Raw genomic sequence first — 18,532 nt, forward strand, 5'->3', positions numbered from 1 at the left:
TGCTCAGCTGAATCGAGCACCGAGTTCTCTGTTCACCTTAGCTGTCAGCTTCACATTTGGGACACATTCCCTCACACTAAGCCACCACCTGCCGTAGATGCCCTGTCTTTCCCCTAGAGATGCTGTTTGGGGTCCATGAGCAGGTGACTCCAGGCTGCCTAACACACGAGCATGGGCAAGACCCATCTATGTCCAGCTAGTCCAGGACACCAAGAGGTTTCTACTTCATGTGTGAATTTAGAGTACTTGCAAACACCTTCAACCCTACAGCAAGTGATGACTGCCAGCTCACCACAATTCTACAACTGCTGATCACCAACTGGATTCAACTGATAGAAAAAGCCAAGGAATTTGGGAAGTATGACGAGGTACTGCCCATTGCAACTCTGTCCTGTTCAAGCAAGAGACTTCCACGGAACAGCAGCAGACTTGCATGGTCCTGGTGCGTGTAGGCAAAGCCTAAGAAGTGGAAGGACTAGGGAGAGAGACCACTTGTGAAACATGCTGATTGCTTCCATGTGGCAGAGAAGTGCCCTTCATGCTGATGTAACTTTTTTCTCTGCTCTGTGCCATGAGAAGTACCTGCTGGGGAACTGGGATAACAAATCCTGACCTTAACTGGGACAGTAATAAACAGCAGAAACAAAAAAAAGCACCCATTCTTATTCAATAGCTGTCACTAATAAACGTGAGAGAAAGAGAACGGTCAGTGTTGGCCTAAGGCGCTGGATTTGGCCTGGGAATCAGGAAAAGGCTGTCCTGCCAGCTGTGCCACTGACTCACTGCGGCAGCTCAGGCAACTGCTTCACCTCTTTGCGCCATTCCCATCGCCTGGAAGGATGGAGCCGGCCTCCCCTCTGATACTTGCTCTGAGGCTGGCAGATGAAAGCAGCTATTGCTGTATCAAACAGCATCTCAAAATTTAAGCCTAAGACCCCATTTTTTCTGAGAAGTTTCTGAGCTTGCAGGCGTATGGCAGATTTAATAAAACTCAAGGGTTAAGCTGTGTTTGTTTAGAAGAGAAACACTCGCATATGACTACAGAACTTGAATATCTGAGTTAGTGGCTGGAATACTTACTCCAGGAAGAATAAAGTCATAACACACTCTTGCATTACTGATGGTAAATTAATGCCAGAGCACCACTGTGTGGGGAGCTCCTTCCCGACCGTGTCTGCCCAGACATCTGGCTGCAGTGGCTCCCAGCACGATGCTCTACAGCCGAGCCCTGCACTCCGGCGTCTGACTCCCCCCTCCTGCCGGAGCCAGCTCGACCACTTCACCACCTGCTCCTGCTGGGACACAGCTGCTCAGCTCTAAAAGAACGATCGAGGAACGGCAGGACATGTGCGAGGACATCAATCCTACTCCCACCCCTGGGAGGACTTCATTAAAATCCCGGGGCAAAAGATTAGATTCTGAGGGCTTTCCACTCAAAATCCTAATTTAATCAAAATATTTTAAAACCTACTGGCAATGCAAACATCTCCATGCAAGCAGAAAGACACCCCCCCCCCATAACATGATCCCGCAATGCCTCTTCCTGTGCACATCCTTGGTGGGTGCACAAATTGCCCACCCTGAGCCGTTGGCTGCTCCTAATGACAACGATGACATTTCATATTTGCCTACAAAGTGCCACGTTCCCCTGTGGTATTGTAGGAAAGACATTTCAAAAATCATTCCTACTTTGCTAACGCACCTTCGCAAATGCATTTCAATTACTCTTGTGGGGAAGAGCAGTATCCCCCAGTAGAAAGCTGTGGCCTTAGATGCTCATTTTGATGTATTAACTGGGGCTACGCAAAAGACATAAAATCCCCAAAGGAAATTAATCTCCAAATACATCCAGCATCCCCCCAGCTGCCTTATGTATCACAGAGTATAAGCAACTGTCCATAATGATCGTATAGCACCTGCTGTCCCCATTCTGGGTATCAGTGATGTCTCTTTAACCAGACATCAAAGAGAAGGAGCAGACAATGGTGGAATTGTGATAGGAAGTGAATAGTGAAAGCTCCTTGTCAGTCTGCATTTCCATTTATCTTACAGCACCAAACACACAGCCCACCCTGCCTCTGCTGTCACGTTCACGCACCGTTGCTGTAACTGCCTCTTTTCGGAAGGTATCATGTCAGTTTTCAGGATTTTATAAATGCGCCTTTTGGGTTTTCTCCTGGGCCAAAGCAAGTGCCTGGGTACACACCTGAACCTACCCTAAGGAAAACAAATCCAAGACAAACTTGGTACCAATGTCACATCCTAGGCAACGAGCACCAGGACTTTCTCTTTGAAACTGGCCAAAAACTCAAGAAAGCAACGCTCCCTGGAGAGATGTAGGGAGAGTCAAGAGTCAGAGGCTGGAGCAAAGCCACCTACTCCTCCTCAGAAAGGTGCGTGCACTGAGAGTGAGCAAGGGTGGCACATACAGCAGCCGTGGTCATAATGCCTAAGCATCACACCAGGGAGTGCTTGAGCCAGGGTGGCCTTCCTGCCCCAACAGCATTTAAAGACATAAATTCAGATCATGCTAGTAGGGAAAACATATGAGCATTCAGTTAACTGAGGTCTATACAATATTATAGGCCTTTGCTGTCCCATCTAAACAGTTCTTCCCACCCAAGGTGCCTTCCTTTTTTATATTATTATATTGTATTTTGCACACAATGAGTGTTTAACTGGCGTAGAAACATTTACTACTTTCACATAGCAAGAGGAGACCTGAATGCTTACTGTACAAATATGAGGCAGCAAATATGACAAAACAGTTTCCCATAATTATTTCCAGCAGTCATTTATATTGGAAAATTTTAATGGTGATAGTAATTAATCTCTGGCTCCTGAGATTTCCAATTAAATGGCATTAGCAGGAGCTACTGTCTAAAAATATGTGTTTCTGTCCTATCCCGTTAGCCACAACTAAATACGAAATTTCCCAACATACAATGGCACATCCTGTACGTACAATGTCCTTCTTCCTCCTCATTTTCCGTGTGTGGATTGCTTGAGTCAACTTCTCAGAGCTGTTTGTATCAAGGAGGCAGAGTCAGTTCTGAGAGCTTCAAAAACTACACAGAGCTGGTCAATACATCCAGTCCAGGTGTTTTGGAGCTGGCGCTCTGCACGCATTCTGGTGTTTGGAGTCTTTGTTTCCTGCAGCAGCAATACTCTATTACTTCAGGAGTCCCACCAACCTTAATTAAACAAAGCTATTCTCAAAGATCTCTTATTTCCTTATCTCCAGCAGCTACTGGAGAGGACTGTAGGTAAGGTCTCCAGTGCGGTACAGAGCTACAACAATACAATTTTTACTACTATTATTATATTTACTATTATTTTACTAGTTATTCAAAACAATAGAGACCCTCAGGGGAAAAGCAACCTTTACTCAGATGATGGGACAGTGGCACGGAAGCAGGCAGAAGTCAGACCATTTCACTAGCAATTCAACCCTTAAATTTGCGTAACGTAACATTCTCATCTTTGCCATTTTAATCCTTTTTTTTTTTTCCTTCCCTTTTCGCACACACCTGCAAAGCTGAATGTCTGTTGCGCAGAAAACAAGGCGAGAAGCTATTCTAGCAAACAATTCAATGCCATTAACTGGTCTAACGCAAATGCACTTTGGGTTGTTCTCACAATGAACTTTGGTCAATGCCAACGTTTTGAGCACCCAGGTGTAAGTGGGTTGGCAAAGGCAGAATCACCAGCACAACAAAAGGCACCACTCAGCTCACAGACAGTTGTCATAGAGACAGATCAGCATCCCGGGGTATTCTCATTTTAAATACGCACAGAAATCCTTTTTAACCTGTCTTCTTGTAGGCATCTGTCCTCGTGATTCATTTATAAACTGCTGAGGCCAAAAAGAGAACCATTTATCAGCAGGTCTCCTCTAGGCAGGCTTGAGCTAAGGAGCTTTTCTGCAAACTTGATGGTTTTTGTTGAAAGCAAGTTTCTATCTGATTCTCTGGCTAGTGTTTCTAAAAGCTGTGGTTTGTGGAAGTGATCCAGCCTCAAAGTAACCTGGCCAGGAAAAAAAAAAAAGGAAAGTTGTGGGTTGTGCTCACTTTGGTTTTCAAACCAGGTCAGATCCCTGCTCCAATTTACAGTGCGAGTGCACCAAGAGCTGTGGGAGGACAGCACAGGGGTGGCAGCTCGTGGTCCTGGGCAGGAAGGAGACCAGGGGGGGCGGAAGAAAATATTGCAAATATCTGAGCATGTTTTCTCAAAGCCACAGTACACGGCAGCTCTTGCCTTTACATCTAAAAGCTGCAGCTACAAATGGGAAGGAAAAGAAATATATTAATCTCTGTCTGCGTGGACAAAGTTTCATAAGCTCCTTAGCTGCCGAAGGTGCAAAGACTTTAAACCTCTAAAACTCAGTGCTCAGCTGCCTTCTGGAGCTAGAAAACTGGCATGCAGCACAGGAAACCATATTCCAGGGAAAAAGGCCCAGAAGGGGCCTATGGGGACAGCGAGATCCCACGGAGTGACAGATGTGTCTCTCTGGTTGCAAAGAAGGTCCTCAGACCCAAGGTCCAACGCAGCAGGATTCCCCTACAGACCTCTGCAGAGGCATGAAAGGAACAGGGGGGAGAAAGGAGCGGGAGGTATGTAGGTTGCCATGGCCAGGACCGAACCGAGGCAGGAATTCAAAATCACACAGCCTCAAAGAGACATATATATTGACACTGAATCCACAAATCCTAAGCTTTCAAGACCGTGTGCTATCTCTGCAATTTGTCTCAAGGTCTTCTGTATGACCCAGATATGTAATTCCCAAGTTATTGAAATATATATATATATTTTCTTCATCCATTAAGCTACAGAAATTCTTGCTTCTAAAGTTACTGCTAAAAGATAAAACCATGGGCAAGCAGATGCTGCTCTCACACTAGCTCATAAAAATTCAGCAGTGACATTCAAACAGGAAACATTCCCTTCACCATGGCACAGCCAGCCTGGCACTGCTGCATCTTGCTGGAGCCACCCTATGTCAGGTGTAAGGGGTTCCCTGGCCAACCAGTATTTCTGCTATAATAAAGCCCATGAATGGCTTTATTTGAGAGATGGCCTTCATTTTGGAGAATAAATCCCAAATTATACAGATGTTATGGGGGAGACTGATGTCATTCCAAAGTGGAATCTGAGGCTGGCAGGGAGACCACCAGCCCAAGGCCACCATGGCCAGTGGCAAAGCAGGACAGGAGATTCTTCCTCCAGTGATTTTCTTAATACCAACAGGAAGCACAAGAGCACATCACACTGAAAAATGGCAGGGTGGAAGTAAGCAAAAAACGTCATCACTGTTCCATCAGGAGTGACCCCAAGGTAGAACCTCTCAAACATAATGCAATGTATAGGAAGAGGGCTCACATCCCTTGGAAAAAAAAAGCACAGGAATCATCCATGCCCAGCCACCCCCTCCCTTAAGACCATGGGATGATCATTTCCTTCACTCACATATTTATTTGGAATCTGATAATTCATTGCCCCTAGTTTCCTGCTGGAGTTTGTCTTCCATTGTTCAGGATTTACATTACTCAACAGGAAATCAGTGAGAGATCCAGCGATTAGAAAGGTGTGTTTCCCATTTGGACCCACCCTTGGTTGCTTGCTCGGGGCTGGAAGTCAGACCCAGTGTACAACTGCATCCATGGGAACTCAGGGAGCAAAGGCAGAGGGACTCCTCTCCTTCTATTAACAGCTACAGATTGCTTTGTCCAGCCATGTGCTACTGGCTGTGTCCACACACATACTGTCCATACTCAGGCCTTACAGTAACCACTTTCTCCATGCACTAGGGAAGGTGCAGCTTATCAAAATACAACTATAAAGACATCACTCAAATAGAATAAGTATGGTGAAAGTGTCCCTTGAACTAAAATACTCTTCCTTCTCAAAGACCATTACTTTTCCTCTGACACTTTTGCCAGGGAGAGAGATTCTGCACAGCATAAAGTGCCACTTGTGAGATATAATTCAGTTTATCACATTGTTTAGGAACTGAGCTGAGTAGGAATCAGCCCCCTCTGGTGCCCTCACCAGCGGCTTTTAACCCCGGTCTCACAAATGATGCTCCAATACATTCTCTTTAATGGCTGCTCTGTAACAGCAGAGAGCAAAACAAAACACCACTAATCTTTTACGGGGTATCACTTGAACAGGATGCTTCCCTGGCCAAATCCTCCCATTGAAAATGTCACAACTGTTTTAAAACTCATTTTCCCTTAGGTTAGTTCGATAACAGGTACTCAAATCAGGCACACTCAGGGACTGTTCAGCACTACACTGTAAGTGTGACTTGTGGAATGCAGCTGGTGACCTTTCTGGGCCACAGCTCCCAGTCACCATGGACTGTTTTTCCAACCCAGACATCTCCAAGGCTTCCCAGTTAGTTCATCAAGTGCAAAGGCTTGGGCTTTATGTTTCTCTAGCATTCAGAGTGTGCCGGGGAACAAAAGCCCAGCTTATTAGCCATTGTACAGTAAACCTCAGAGGGAAGCCTCTGTGCCAAAAAAGGTTTAAGCAAACTCTGCAGGACTTCAAAGTGGGATTCTGATTTCCAAAAATTATTTTAATACAATTTTAATAATGATTATTTCCATTGAGCACGGAGGGACTTCGAGGAAGTGCCTGTGCTCCGGGCTCACTCGTGTCCCTAACCAGCACTCTAAGTCACCCTACATCAGAAGTAGGCACAAAAGCCTTAGACACCACAGTTCTCACATAAGAAAGGTTATTCTAAAGTATAACCCATGGGGAACAGAACATTGCCTCCTCTTCACAGTTTTGCCAGACTAAGCCACATGTTCTGTCGGGAAGGTCGCAGATTACAGACACTTGTTGCTCTTTTGCTCTGCAGTGATTTCTCTAAAATTAGACTTTCCTGCCACTGAAGACAACACCACAATGCTAAGTAAAATGGAAGGGTTACAACATACCTCTTACATACAATAACCCTGTTTACACACCTCGGTACACTACCTTCTTTCTCAGCAATATCCTTATGTTGACTCACGCTCATTTTGCAAAATGAAACAATAGAGCTTCCTCATATTAAGAGACTATTTTGTCCCCTGCTCAGGAAGGCCACTGGGTTCTATCAATTGCTGGAACCTCCTATCCACAAAAACTGTCAGAAGCCACCTCAGAGCAGCTGAACCACAAACGCAAAAGTATTTTTGTTGTGATAGCCTAAAATATCTGGATCTACTGTAAAACAGAAGTGACACATACCACAACTGATACAAGATTATTTAAATCACCCCAGACAGAAAACCTCCTCGCTAGTATTTCTTTCTCTAAAACACACCCAACACTTAGAAGTATTAGCTTAGATAACATTTAGTCATTTTCCCTTCTCAGAGAACTGCTATGAAAGCTGTGGAAAACATGAGTATTGCAAGCACAGAAATAAACGTAGAGGACGAGTCTTTCACAGTAAAATGTGCACTAAGGATATCTGAACTGCTTGATAATGAATGACACCACCATGATTTGTTTCACTGTGTAAGTTACTCACCTGCTCTACCAGGGTTTTAGAATTCTGAAAAATGTTGGAAGATGAATCACTCCTTAAAAAACAGGAACCGTTTTCTTTTGATCCTACTTTACTCAGTGCTTTAGGTACATAATTTGATGCTGCTTTTGAGAAGACGTTGGCACACAAACCTGTGTTTCTATTCCAGCCTTGACTTTCCCCTTTGAGTTTTCAGACTGATCAGGAAAATCCTTAGGGAGTACAATGTGGAATTGCTCCACTGGAGTGGGAGCCCCTCACAGGGGCTGGATTTACTCACCTGGTCTAAGCGCAGAGCACCGTCCATGAAGCGCTGCTTGCGGAGGTGCTGAGCGATTCGATGCAGGTTCAGCACAGCCTCCTGGATCTCAGTTACTGAGTGTTGAGGGGAGACAGGGGGAAGTTCTTCAGGTGAGAACACCTTCCCGGGGCTTTCAATCATACTCTGTGCATGGTCATAGCTTAGCTTCACGCAGGAGCAGATGACCGTCCGCCCAAACCATTCATCAAGGATCTGCAAAATTGGAAAGCACAACTAGATCTGAGGACTTATTCTTCCAGTGCACAAAAGCTGGGGAAGTTATACAAACATGGGAAGGAATGACACCAGACCTCATCACTGACCATGAACTTCAAGGGAAGATCTTCTCATACTGAGGCCACCAGAATGCGTTTTGCCTGCATTGATTCTCTAGTGTCTAATAATGTGTGTATACATAATAAAGTCTTTCCATCACACAGGAACTGCTTGGACCTCTCCGCTACCTGATTTCTCTCTTTCATAGAGCTCACAAGAGCTACAGCCCCGCTGTGAGCTGAAAACAGTTGACTCGAACATTACTGGGTTCAGGGGTGGCAACAGGCACGTACACACATGCAAAGAAGGATCTTGTATCTAAACCACAGCAGACTGCATTCCATCTCTTTGATCAATATGTGGCCAGCAGGGCACCAGGGGCTGGCCCTAAAATACTCTGTTTTGTCAATGTGGCTGAGTAGGACTTTGGCAGGTCTGGAGGAGACTAGCCCCTTGTTTCTCTGATCCTAGGCCCAAACTCAAGCCAGGAACCTTTCCAAGCTTCCAAACTATGCTGGAATCTAGAGGAAAATAATCTATAAATCACCTATAAAATTATTTTATTTTAAACAAGAAGCCACTCCCATTTTAAACTCCATAATGAAATACCAGTGTAGATGTAGCAATTCAGAATTATTTCTTAAAGCAGTACAGAAAATCCATTTTCAGCTGAGATATGTAAGAGTCCAAAAGCTCATCAAGCCCGTGAGAAAGCACAGAGGGACAAAGGGCAGATGGCTCTTCAGAAAAGTCAAGAGCATTGGCATGAGGGCTCTGGAGACGGATGCAGTCTGTGATAAACCATTCAAAGCGCAAGTGCTCAGAGAATAAATGGAGGGTTGTAATTCTGCCTTAGCTACAAGTGACACCTTACCCCTTCATCAGCACAACAGGACAAGGTAAATTCTGCAAGTGATGGTGTCTGGGGAGAACAGCCAGATCTCTCTTAGACAGACTCATCAAGGACATTGCTTCAGAAAGGCAAACCCTCTTCTTAACAGGAAAGGACTGATCCCCAAGATACCTTTGCTGCCTCTCTCCCTTATGCCCCACAGAACATATGTGCAGTATAACTCAGCAGCTCTGAAAGTCACAGGGCATTTAAGCTCATTTTTAATTAGAAAGAGTCCTTATAGAGGAGACGCAGCAAGCGATGTCTTGCATTGTAAAGTGCTCTGACCCCCAGCTCGTGGTTATTCTGTGCGTGCCCCTTTCTCTATGCCAAGGACAAAGAAAGGAAGAGAAAGTCACAAAGCTGGGCAGAGATGCTGCAACAGCACTGACAGCACCTGCTCTGCACTCTGCTGCATCCCCTAAAATACAGTCCAGCTTCTTGTGGTGATGGGGGATCCATATCCAGTAGGTCAGTGACATATGATGAAATGTGCTGGACCCAAAAATCCTCCTGATACTAAACAAGCACAATCTCTGGTGCGGAAGAGGCTGCACTGCTCTTTAAATGATCCACTTCCAGCAAGTTGAAGACTATTAGCCAGTTGGAAATAGAGATATTTCAGACTTCAGTAAGACATGGATGGTACTCAGTCACCAAAAAAGTGGTGTTCCTTGTTGAGATGATCTGGGAGCGAGGCTGAGCAGCCTTCATTTGAGCTGAGCACTTCTACACACCCTCCAGTTGTAATAGGCAGCTCTTTCAACTTGCTGTTTGAATGTTTTCAGACACTACTTCTATTTCCCTGCTAGTTCCTCCATCTCCAGCCATTAATTTTTGCATGAAGGGTCATTATCAGTTCTGGCCCTCACTAAATATTCTGGCCACACTAAATATTTTGTGTTTGGAAAGCACTCTCATTTTCCTTTATAAAGTACGTGAATCAATTCCATCATGTACGTGCACATTGAAAAGGTTAAGGACCGGGCACAAACCAGAAGGGTAATTTTGAAGAGGAGCATTTTCCCCCAATACCCATGTTAGGGCTGAAAGCCATCTCTGAGGCTACATGGTGCTTTCTGCCACTGGCTTCTACGAGGTCCCTGTGTCCATTGCAGGAAGCAATGGACCAGATTTCCACTTTGCTGTCTGAACTTGAAGCTTTCAACACAATCTCATTTTTCTGCTTACTTAGAAGAGGCCAAGTATTTCAGATGTCCACTCGCTTCCTTGTAAGATGAGAGATGCAGCGTATTGGGTCCCCAGAATATAACTAGAACATCAAATCTCAGGCAGGCTACATTCAGGGCAAAGCATGAGGATAAGTAGCCCATTACTAGTAGATATTAAACTTTTATTTCTGTTTCCTCAATTCCTTTTTCTGTTCTTGGTCTCTCAAAGGCACCCAAGCAGTGCGATGGAGAGCACCCAACTTCCATTCCTGCAATGGCTCTAACAAGTGTAAACTGGACAGTGACAACCCTGAGAGGTGTCTTACTAATGTACCAAATAAACACCTTCTCACCAAGGCTGCTTGGATGCATTAAAAACACTTCACACAGGCAAGGAATGGATTTTTGGATGCATCTTGCCCCCTGCAATTCACTAATCCCTCTATGTAGTGAGCAGAGCTGCCAGACTCAGACTTGCTGCGTCAGGCTAACTTAACTGCACTCACCATCCAAGCAGTTCCTGGAAATGCCCTCTGTCTCTGCCTTCAGTGGCCATCCAAGCAGACTTAAGGTAACCACAGCTTTGTGTCCCTGGTTTGGAAACTCCACCAGAGGAACAGGCAAGCTCCACTTCTGCAGGGAAAGATGCACAAGGCTGGCTGGCACACGTTCCGTGGCTGATGGATGGGTGAAGCAGTGTGGAGGAGCAACATTTGGGGATTGTGAGCTGGGACTTGGAGATTACAAGAAGTAGCCCACAAGACCTGTCTGCAAAGTCTCCCCCACCACAGCTAACCTGGTGCACCCAGACTCCAGGCAGAGTACCAGTACCTGAGACATTTCTAGGGCTATGTTAAGGTATCCCCCAGCTCTGGTGCTTTTGAGAAAAAGCTGTAGTCCCCAGCACATCATATGATGGCAGTCAGAGTGGCTCAGCTGAAACCCTCCCCATTAGCACAGTCCCTGGTGGTACAGGTCTCTTTGAGGGTGTGACATAGCCTGCATGAGGCTGAGGACTTTCTCCACGCAAGGCAGTGTTTGTATCACGTCCTGGCTGACGACAACGGTTTTGAGCCTGGAAGACACATTGTTTGTACAGGTTGTTTCAGACTGAAGCAATTTCATTTCTTCATTGGTAGAAGGAACCAGCAGGGCTGTGCTTCAAACATCAGCAGGCAAGAACTTTAAAAGAAGAGTTGCATCGCTTGTTTTCAAATATCTTTCTGTTGACTGCATCTGAACAAGAACGTGCTACGTTGTTCCTATAAACGCCCAGCTCTGCTTCTGAAGAACAGCACAGATGCAACAATATGGTTAACGCCTCTGCCCTTGGAAAGTCATCTCAGATACATCATGTCACACTATCCCACTGGAGTCCATGGAGCTATGTGGAGCGGTGCTCAGGCAAAATTTTATTACACTCATGGAAAACTAGAAGATAAAAATTCCAGAGCCCCAAGGCAACAGAAACAAGAAAGTGCCTGTCTCCCAGAACGAGCTGAGCCTGGCATTATTTTTCTAAGAGAAACAAGAATTAAAAACCCCAACAACTTATCAATAGTCATATTCAAGTGAGGAGTATGCGTGGCTTTTCCTTGGAAGATGCCTTAGCTCTAGACTTATTTGCTTTGGAACAGTAACAGTGGGAGCTCAGAGCAGCTCTCGCCTCTAGTAGTGCTGTCGGGCTCTGCTCTGCAAGCTCAAGGTTATGGTTCTGCTCAGCACACACAGTGCAACCAAGTGCTCTTTGGCCTGATGCATCCCTCACTAAGGAATGTCCTCTCCTCAATGTTAGTGTTCTCACGGCTCTCCACCACCGGCTGAGGGTCAATGGCCATGTTGGGGCCTTTGACTCACCTCCCTTTCACCCAGCAGAACCTGGAGAGCATGTGATGCTGTTTACACTGAGATGAAGCCACAGTGATACCTAGAAATACAGGAGACACATTCTGTCCCAACTCTCAGATAAGCTTTTACAAGAATGCCCTGCTGGGCAAAAGCCCTACAACCACTTTTCCTCTTGGAAGGAATAAATTCTTCTCCAGCCTTCACCTGATATTCAAATCAAGTGACCCCAATTGAGACCTCAAAGGCCTCCTTGGAGAAACCAGTTTGCTGAGATGGCTGCAGGCAGTCTGCTTTCCAAGGGGCAGCATGGTCACAGCCCAGAGCACTGCTCCTCCAGAGACTGGCTCCCTGAGCAGGAGTAAGGCAGATGCTGCAACTCCTCTATTTTCTCACTGGTCAGACAGGGTTGGTCTGAACACTGTCTGAAAAGCAAATAATGTATATATTGCAGGGGGAAAAGAGATAAGATTTAATTAAAAGCTTTTTTTAATTAAGACTTGACTATTAGCTGTTCAAAGACCACTCAGTGTCAATAAAAGGCCCACTAAGTAGCTACTATTAGAAGGCCCCATGAGTAATCACGCTGTCGCTACTGGAAGTGGAAAGCTTTTCACAGTGAACAAATAAAACGCACCTCAGTGCCACAGCAGGGACTCGCTGGAGAAATACAGATACAGAACTGCAACTGTATTTTGCTAAAGCATAAAACAAGGTTCGGTATCCTTCAGAGCAGCACGGACAAGAATAAAAACGTAAAGTTAATCTTTGTGAAAAATTACCAAATTTGCACAAGAAATACTTTCCACAGAGAGAGTTGTGCATGAGCACAACAATTGTTAAATAAATAATTCTGAGCACAAAAAGCGTACTTCGCATAGGTCGGAGAGACCTCTGGTAGTGGTAGTCTTTATCTCTGCTCAATTAGCAATTTGGTGATCACTGAAGAGATTGTTAGGGTTACAAAGAGCGTGGGAGAGGAATAGGGAGAGAAATGAAGACCTGGGGAGAGCTGGCAGGCAGCTGAGGGCAGCTCGGGCAGCCTCCACAACTGCTCCCTGGAAATAACACATGCAGAGGATGGAGCTGTGCCTTTGCTGAAGAGCCATCACGCTTTATTTGGATCGATGTAATTTGCAGTCCTGAAAAGAACGAAATAGTCTTTTCACCAGAGAGGCCACAGAGCTGCCCACATCCACTGCATTGCACAACTGGCTTGGAGCTGGGGGCGAACATCTGGTCCCACCCAAAGCATTAGCTGTGAGGTGCTGCTGGAGGGAAGACATTAAACAGACGGGTGACCTGGCAAGGAGCAGGAAATGCTCCGTTCCTGAGATTCATACAAATATTCTTCCTCTCCCCACCATGCTGTGAGATTATTCCAGATGGAAGTTCACTGTATCTCATGGGTAAAACAAGACACAGGGACAGTCCTACATCCCCCAGTATTATTCACCGACAAGTCCTTTGCTATCCACCTGGGTGTTAAGGAATGGCATTTTTACCACTCTGTTTGCAAGAGCAGAGGCTGGCCACCGAGGGAGGACTGATCAGCAGGGTGACTGCCTGCTACTTGAGGTACCTTGCCTTCTGGAGTCACCTTCCACATCACAGAGAACGTCAGCCTATCTCGCATGGGATTGAGACTGCATAACTCCTCACAGAGCAGCTTGGGAAGCATTGGGATCACCTGGAAAAGAACAGAAGAGAGCCTTGGTGAGATATGGGCTTTCAGTAGAGACCTGTCTGTGGCCAAGCTTCCCTGACCAGCTGGTAAAGGAGAGGCTCAACAATGCACAAAAAGGAGAAAATGTGTTAAACCTTCCGGATCACATTCTCTGTAGCAGAAGTGGCTACGTCACAGCATGATCTCAATAACCATTCCTGGCGCTCCCTTTCAAGGAATGGATTAAGCAACCTGGAGCATCCCACATCCTCAGTTAAGCAAACACTTCACTCTGCAGCTTTTGAGGTCACAACATTTGCTCTGTTTGCAACTTCTTTCCCACTACCATTTTGATGCTGGGAAGAATGAGGAAGACTCAGCACATCAGGAAATGATGTTGAAGAAACACGGTCCTGGCAGTGAGGAGTTGAAGAGCTTGGATTTGGGAACTGTGTTTCCTGCTTTCCAGTGAACACTGCGTAACCAAGCCGGTAATGCAAGTCTGCTCCCTGCAGAGCATAAATGAAGCTTCTCTCGTGCACCAGAGGAGTGGTGCATGGCTTTAATAAAGAATGAGCTGCACTTTGTAGCCCAGAGAGTAACGTTTTGATGTTGGCGAGATAAACAAAAGCACCTGTTTTATGACTATTAAACATAGTGTTTGCAAACAGAGGGAGAACAAGTATTATTTTACTATACTCAACTCTGAACAAAATGTCAGCCAACAGAAAGTTAACTTGTGTCCTAATTCGTTACAAGTAATCAATATTTCTGCTGCTGAACACTGAAATATTAAACTACAAATTACTCACCTGACTACAGCAACAAAGCAAAAGCTTTGGAGCGTATTGACACTAGAGCAAACCTGAGCAGCTCTAAGTGTTTCTATCATCCCTGAGTTATTTCCCAGGTGAAGTCTGCGGTAAAGATAATATTTAGCAGCTGTTTAATGAAGCAAACCTAATTATTAGGGTTTCACATTCTTATTTCCTTTCTCATTATTCACCTTTCTGAAGAAGCAGTAACTGCCCTCAAAGAAAAACCACATTATTCCTCTTATTTATTTGGAGTGGCAATGTGGGCTCGTGCATTCTAGAAAAACACAGAGAAACGCTCTGCTTGGTTGACATAAAATATTTTTAGCTATTTAGTTTAGTTTCCGTTTCGATTGCTCTGTATGCCACCCTGTAAATACAGGACCAGCAGCAAGCCAACTGCCATGCAAACCCCAGCTCTTCCAAACCCTGTGACATCAATTTGGTGACTTCAGAGATAACTTTTTCTACCTGGATGCCAGGGGAACAACTGTTCTTCAAAATAGTAAGAAAAAAACCCAGTCTCAGATGCCCATTTTACCTTTTGCTTTGAAGGAAAAACTCTTAAAATATTTAATCACATTTGCGGTTTGGCACCAGACGATGGCTATAAATCCATTCTAATTGCAGTGCAAATTAATGCCAAAAGGTTAACTGTACGGGCTGTGACCGTCAAGGAGTCCCTTGCAACATGAATCAGCAGCACTGGTTCAGCTGGAAGGTCGCAAGGGCACAGATTATGATAAGCCGTTTCCCGCAACACAAAGGCCGTCAACTCTGTTATTCCAGTTGCGAACGGTACATTAACAATACTGGTACATTCATAACTCACAGATCCAGTACGTGAGCTCTGCCATGCTGCCTGGAAGGACCCACACCACAAGGTTATAAATTTAGCATGAGCGGTGCCAACCCATACCAGAAAGGAGAGAAAATAGCTTTATAGACTATGGGAAATCCCTGCCTGCCCAAGATCGCCCATGACCACTGTGAGACACTGAAGATCAGGTCACAGTGAACAAAGTGCTAGTAATTTAATAAAAACTCCCATGTCCTTTTCCACCCAAATTAAAAGCTGCAGTTAGTAGCTTTTCTCTCCCTCCGTCCCTCTGTGATTGATTATCTGATAACGGTCTGTACTTACTGAATATTTCTGTGTCTTAGCACATCCTCTTTCCCTTCACATCTCCTGCAGCAATAAGTCTCCTGGAAAAATCCCTACATGAAACTTGAAAGCCCATCCACAAAGAATAGCCTGAAGGAAACAACAGGACGCTTGTTTTAAGTGTACTTGAGCAGGATTAATATCCAATTCAAGAGGCTATAATTCTATGGAAGGGCTTTCAATGACGTGAAACACAAGCAAAGCTTTAACTCAGATCATAATTACAGCACTAAACACTCACCAAGCAATTAGCTGTAACAAACCTACTGTTAAACAGGGAAGCATCAACCTACGTTATCCTTGTTTTACAGGAGAGAAACTTTAGGCAAAGTAACTTAACCCAAGCCATGGAGGAAGTCTCACAGGAGAGGGAGAATTTAATCAACCTTTTCCTGGGCTCTGCAAATACCTACATAACATAAGACAATGTGACCTTGCATTGAAGGTATTTCAATTTTATCTACCTTACTGAATTAAAAGAAGAAACCTGTTTTCAACATCAGCCCAGACTTGGCTAACTGCCTCCCTCTGCTTTAACATCACGATTCCTCTTCACACTCTACAGAGAATAAACCAACTGTCTCGAAGCACAGAAGTTTAAGTCATAAATACACATTTCCTTTTTCCTTAACATGACACGGTCACAGGCTGAAAGGATTCTTAGTAGTTGCAAACCCAGCATTTAACGTACAAAGAATGTCACATCTGTGTCACACTTGGCGAGTGAGACGATTCAGGAGTTATCCCAGGGGCTGCCCAGAAGGAACTTTTGCAATAGGATTATCTCCATCTCTTTCTGAAGGAGACGCAGGATGAGAGGAGATTTCCCTAAGTACGCCTTTAATGCCCAGATTTGCAAAATACCAGGGTTGCATAGCATCACCTCAAATAATCCAGAGGTTGCCCGGCATCTTTTAAATGCTTTGCCCTTCCCGTGACTGTTGGCCAAGAGACAGTGGCGCCTGCCAGCTGCCCTGCCGAGTGCCAGGGCACGCAGGAACCCGGCCGGCTGAAACACTGCCCAGGGATGTCACCTCCAGCGTGAACTGGTTTCCTCAGCAAATTGCTAAGGATGTGCCGATGGTGGGGATCACATCGTTCAGGTTGATTTTACTGCAGTCACCTGGGCTTATACAGGGACCATAAAGCTGGAAGAGGAGGGTGTATAAATGTAGTTGGATCTTGAAATGCAGTTGGAGAGATCCAGCAGAGCAAGGGGATAAAACTTTCACAATACAAAAAAGGACCTACAGCCCCCAGGAAATCCTTTCTAATGAGTGTATCATAGAAATCAGGGCTGAAGAAAGGTTTGGGTGGTGAAAGGTTGTCTGGTTTTCATCCCCCTCTATCAGTCAGACTAATAAAAGACATCATCTCTCCCCACAAGAGATACTGGAAAGGGCACTTCTTTGAGTGAAAGGCTGATATCCTCAATGCTCGCAGCTGTGGGTCTGCATTTCAAATCAAATCACAGACAGGATTTCTCTCACCCTGTTTCCAAGTCCTACACGCAATATCTCTAGCACTACTGTATGCAGCTTGAGACTCAGTGCTCCAGCACTGCCCGACAGCCCCCTCCATGCTATCAGCTCTCCCCGCAGCAGCCACAGCAGCCATGCATCCCAGCACACCAAAACGGTGGGCAGCAAGGGAAAACCAACGAAAGAGAAGGCACCGCTGGGGCTGGGGGGTTTCCCACACATCTTCATCTTGGCTTTATAAAACTCATGGACCTGTAACTGTGGCCGGCCACCCTGCTTTGCAGCTGGCTCCTCTGCATGGTGGAATCACTTTGGACACAGGAAGATCTAACCTCCTGCTTGTGAGAGCCCTTGGGTTTGTTTTGTTTTGCCTCTTTGGCTGATAAAGTGCTTCCAGAAACCAAATGTGAATTTCCAGCCTCGGTCTCATTCCTAGGGAGCTGGGTAGTGGCAGGGAGCATACTGGGATGATAAAATTCCCTGTTCCCTCAAATCAGAAACATCTGCTGCAGCTAGGACTGACTCACCAGCCAGGTCCAGAGCAGGTTAGCCAGGGCTGCCCTCATCAATGGGCTCACTGAAGCAGCTTTTCAAGGAATGGTCAGGAAAATCCACCGGTCAACCAAAAGGAAAAGGGAAGAAACTGGTTAAGAAGAACCCCTTGTTTTCACAAAGTTGCACAGACAACTTTCCTCCCCCAAACAACACAATCTGCTGGTGCCCTGCTTTGGCTGCCTGCTCAGGCTTGGTTCCATTGGGTACGACCAGCGCTGACTCCAGGGGTGAGCCCTTCTCCCACCACTGGTCCGATGGGGAGGAATTGTACTAACCGAGAGTTCCCATCAGCTGCTATCCCAGAGCCGGGAGGAAGACGCTGAGGTCCAACAATGGGGTGGGCTCAGCAAGCCTCTTGCTTACACACTAAAAGACACTCAAAGGAAATAGGCAATTTGTTTATGAGCCAAGATTTCTGCTCAAGACTTGTATCAACACTTCCATGAATTCAGATTTCGAGCAACTCTTTGTTACTCAGCCTGAGATTATCAAAATATCAACACCCTGACAACCTGCTGGTGTCAAAAGTGAATGTCTCAAAGTCCTTGGACTCAATGTGAAGATAGGCTTACAGTTCTGATCTTTGATCTTCAGTATAAAATAGGACCAATAAAATATTATAAGGATTTATGGCTGACCTCTCACTCGAGCTGCTTCACACCTAAAATAACACTATAAGATGTGCCAAAAAAAGAGGAAACTGTTTAGGTTTTCTTGGTTCTTAAAACCTGATACACTCTTATTTCAAAAACTTTTGACTTTTATTAAATAGACTGCTAGCAATTACACAATAACTCCCCTTCTGGATACATGGTTCAGGAAAATTAAATATGTGGCTT

General features: G+C 45.2%; 1 protein-coding gene across 1 annotated transcript in view; it reads right to left on the reverse strand.

Moving 5' to 3' along the window:
* DIS3L2 (DIS3 like 3'-5' exoribonuclease 2) overlaps positions 1 to 18,532 on the reverse strand; it is a 197,117-nt gene that overhangs the window by 60,366 nt on the left and 118,219 nt on the right. The window contains exons 14-15 of the mRNA XM_074153228.1: positions 13,594 to 13,701; positions 7,806 to 8,039 (exon numbers count right to left, since the gene is read on the reverse strand). Coding sequence (XP_074009329.1) covers positions 7,806 to 8,039; positions 13,594 to 13,701 — 342 coding nt within the window. The remainder of the gene's footprint in view (positions 1 to 7,805; positions 8,040 to 13,593; positions 13,702 to 18,532) is intronic.

The sequence above is a fragment of the Numenius arquata genome, chromosome 9 (genome assembly GCF_964106895.1).
Source record: "Numenius arquata chromosome 9, bNumArq3.hap1.1, whole genome shotgun sequence".
Lineage (NCBI taxonomy): Eukaryota > Metazoa > Chordata > Aves > Charadriiformes > Scolopacidae > Numenius > Numenius arquata.